The following is a 4192-nucleotide window of genomic DNA, read 5'->3' on the forward strand; positions in this document are numbered from 1 at the left end:
ACACATTTAGAATAAATGATGATTTCTGTCTAAAAGAGTATATTAAACAGATACAACGTCGTTTCTGATAAATGTTCAGGAGTTCAGGAATTCGAGAAAGCTGACCACCATTAGCGTGCTACTCGGTTCCACACATATTTCATCTAATAGTCACTTTTTTAAATGATCAACACTATTTCACTTACATAGGTATGAATGTCCATACAGGTCCATGTTTTCATCCTTAGGAATCGTCATCTGAGTTTAAATCGGAGTGCAATATGTACATCCCATTGTTTTCATTAAATATGATCAGGAGCTCAGACTGGTAAAAGGTATTGTATGTACTACCCTGTCTGTGGGATGCTGCATATAACAGATCCCTTGCTGCTAGCAAATGACTCCTCTTGATGCGCAATGGGTCTAGGATCGATGCCCGTCGGTGGACCCATTGGCCTATTTCTCGTTCCAGCCAGTGCTCCATAACTGGTGTAACAAAGGCCGTGATATGTACTATTCTGTCTGTGGGATGGTGCATATAAAAGATCCCTTGCTGCTAATCAAAAAGAGTAGACCACGAAGTGGCGACAGCGGGTTTCCTCTCTCACTATCTGTGTGATCCTTAGCCATGTGTCCGACGCCTTTTAAAAATAAAAATGTGTTGAGTGCGCCGTTAAATAATAAAAACAAATTTGTTTCTATCTTTGTTTCTTTGTTTATGTTGGTCAATGAAAGAAAATACGCATTATACAATTCTTAGGTAAGTGATGCCTTTGACATAACTTAGTGAGTGGGTCATTTGCTTCTGAGAAAAATACGAAAAAGTGTCCATTTGTCTAATCGAAGATTTCTCTGCCCTGAACACTCTTTACTGCCACCACCCAGTTATTGTGTGCTAGGTGCGACTATTATTATTATTATTATTATTATTATTATTCCTACGACTGGTATATAAAAGGCCGTGATATGTGCTGTCCAGTTTGTGTTGTTAGTTGTTAATGGGGGGAAATGTAGCGGGCTTCCTCTGTGAGTTATCAAATGCCTGATATTCAATAGCCGATGGTTAATAATAAATCAAATTGCTCTAGCGATGTCGTTCAAAGAAACAAATTTCAACTTTTTTCAAAGTGCCTCTAAAAAAAATTTCCCGACAGTATAATATTGTAATACGTTCATCGTGACAGACTATATATAGTTCGTAAAATGCTGTAGGTCTGTGAAGTACGAATACAGCATTAATAAAAACCGGCACTCGTTCAAATCAACATTAGGCATCGTACTTAGTCTCCGCTGGTACACCAAAGGCCGTGGCAGGTGCTGTTTTGGTTCTGTAGAAATTGCATATGGAATACTCTTTGATGCTGATATGTAACTAAACACATGTGAAGACAATGGGCTTATTATTCTGTGCTTATCGATTATTCTGACTTCTGAACCGAAAACTATATTCATGGCCCATCACAACGTGCTTGGAAGTTAGTTGGATATGAGGCCGTGGTATGTGCTGTCCTACCTGTGGGAAAGTGCATATTAAAGATGTTTTACTGCTTATGGAAAACATGTTGCGGGTTTCCTCTGAAGACTATGTCACAGTTACCAAATGTTTGCTATCCAGTAGCTGATAATTAATTCATCAAGTGATCCAGTGGTGTCGTTAAACAAAAACAAACGTTTTAGTCGGATATAAGCATCAACATAGCTCGAGTTATCCCAATTATTTCGATAGACCTCCAGAAGAAAAGACGATTGATCACAGCTAAATATTCCAATCACATGACAGCATAATCGTACTTTGGTTGGATATAAGAATTCGAATAACTTAAATCATTATCATTATTAGTTAAACATTTTCAGAAGAAAAACAAAGAACGTAAAATACCCTGCTAACCTGAAAAAAAGTTTAGATTTTTTATTACAATCAAAGATTTCATTTTGTGTCTACGAAGAAAGAGAAGAAAACCGGTATTGCCGTTTTAAACGAATCAAGTCAACCAACCATTCGACACGTACTTACATCCTCTGAAGTTTCAGGAAAGCCTGCAGCGGACAAACATTTCGAGTTTTCCCGGAGAATGCGTCATAAGACAGGAGGATACTGACATTTCAATCAGTCAGTCAATCAACCATTTGATATCTGCTTACGTCCTCTGAAAGTTCAGGCAACCCTGCACTAAGCACATCATTCATGTTTTTTCCAAAGAATGCGTTCCAAGTCAGGAATATACTAAATAATCAATGCATTCGATTTACGAAAAACATCAGAATTAATAATACGCGATGAGCTCATTTTAAAATAGTTCGTCGGAATTTCCACCAAAGAAGATGATGCTTCTGCTGCTACTATTACCGCTATTAACTCTGTCTGAAGGTCTAGACGAGAAAAGGACATTGCGACTTCGACACAAGCTTCTGGGCAACTACAGCCGAAACGTACAACCTTCAAGCTCTGATGATGACGGTGATGACAGACTCTCAATCACGCTGGGATTCTGGCCCATGGCCATCGTGGAACTGGACGAGAGTAAGCAAGTCTTCACATCGGTTGGAAGCATCGTCATGAGATGGTTAGATCCGGATCTGGCGTGGAACGAGAGCGAGATCTCGGATATCGGGGAGCTGATTCTTCTTATAGATGACGTGTGGCTGCCTGAATACACGATCCTCAACCACGGGGAACGAATCTCGAGTCGGTCGCTGTTTTCGAGAGTGACAGTATTGAACAACGGTACCGTGACGTACGAAATAACCGATGTGTTCAAAACCATCTGCACCGTTGACCTGACAAGGTATCCCTTCGACCAACAGGACTGTGCGCTGAGGTTTAGTACGCTAACAGCGAAGTACAGTTTCGTCGAACAGGGGCCCTTCACGTTGGAAATCACGGGATACGGCTTTTTCACGGAAACCAAGGAATGGGTTTTGACGGAGCTGTATTCCTTCACGAAGACGTCCTATGGGATCAGCAATGTGGACTTTCATTTCAAAGTCCGCCGCTATCCGCAGTTCTACGTGACCACAATCATATTCCCGTTCGCCCTGCTTTCGGTGCTCAACTCCTTCGTGTTTCTGTTTCCGGTGGAGTCCGGAGAGAACATGTCGTACCTCGTGTCCATAATCTGTCTTACGCCGTCTACCTCAACCTGATCAATGACGTGATGCCCAACTCCGAGGAAACGTCCAGCCTAGTCTACCTCGTTCTGGCTTTTAGTCAGAGTGCCCTGTCCTTTGTCATATCGTTGTTCACCCTGAATGTCCATCACCATTTCCATCACCATGACAACCTCACAAGCAATACCTCCAGCAGTATTCCTAGTAGTACCGCCAGCAGCAGTTCCAACAACAATGTGCACAATGTGAGTCCAGACGGTTTCAACGTGAAGGATGTCGATGCTGCTAGCGAACAGATCGGTAGTGTTGATGTTGGTGATGACGTCAGTGATGACGTCAGTAGATCCTCCGGAAGAAACATCCCGATACGGAAGATGAATGTGATCCTTTTGTCGTTTTCCTAAGTTCTGCTTTATTGAGCGTCTTAATCTTTTTTATATAAAAGAGACGAACACCTCAAGCTGGTGTTATTAAAAATTTCGAATCTATAATCTCTTATTAATGTCAGTAAAAAATTCGTATATGTAATATCTTATTAATGTCAGTAAGAAAATAGTATCTGTAATATTTCTGTTAGTAAACATTTCGATTCTATAATATCTTATTAATGTCAGTAAACAAAATCGAATTTATAATATCTTATTATTGTCAGTAAAAGTTTCGAATCTGTAAATTTTTTTTTATTATTGTCAGTACATTTTTCGAATCTGTAATATCTTATTAAAGTTATCAAAAAATTCGAATCGGTAATCTCTTATTAATGTCAGTACAATTTTCTATTCTGTAATCTCTTATTTATGTCAGTAAAAAATGAATCTGCAAATTCGTATTAATGTCAGTAAAAAATTCGAATTTGTATTGTAATCTCTTATTAATGTCAGTAACATTTTAAGATTTTATAGTATCTTATTAATGTCAATAAAAGATTCGAATCTGTAATATTTTGTTATTAATGTAAGTAAACATTTCGATTCTATAATATGTTACTGATGTCAGCAAATATTTCAAATATAAAACCGGTTTGATGTCAGTAAAGTTTATGAATGTTAATGCCAGTGACATTTATAACTGCTATTAATGTCAGTGATTATTTCAAATCTATAAC

General features: G+C 38.7%; 1 protein-coding gene across 1 annotated transcript; it reads left to right on the plus strand.

The window, feature by feature from the left end:
* The first annotated feature begins 2301 nt into the window (after positions 1–2301).
* Positions 2302–3123, plus strand: LOC121389822 (acetylcholine receptor subunit alpha-like). The gene has a single exon (XM_041521470.1). It carries the CDS (start codon positions 2302–2304, stop codon positions 3121–3123), a length of 822 nt encoding a protein of 273 aa, XP_041377404.1.
* The last annotated feature ends 1069 nt before the right edge of the window (positions 3124–4192 follow it).

Source organism: Gigantopelta aegis, chromosome 15, assembly GCF_016097555.1.
Source record: "Gigantopelta aegis isolate Gae_Host chromosome 15, Gae_host_genome, whole genome shotgun sequence".
NCBI classification, from domain to species: domain Eukaryota; kingdom Metazoa; phylum Mollusca; class Gastropoda; order Neomphalida; family Peltospiridae; genus Gigantopelta; species Gigantopelta aegis.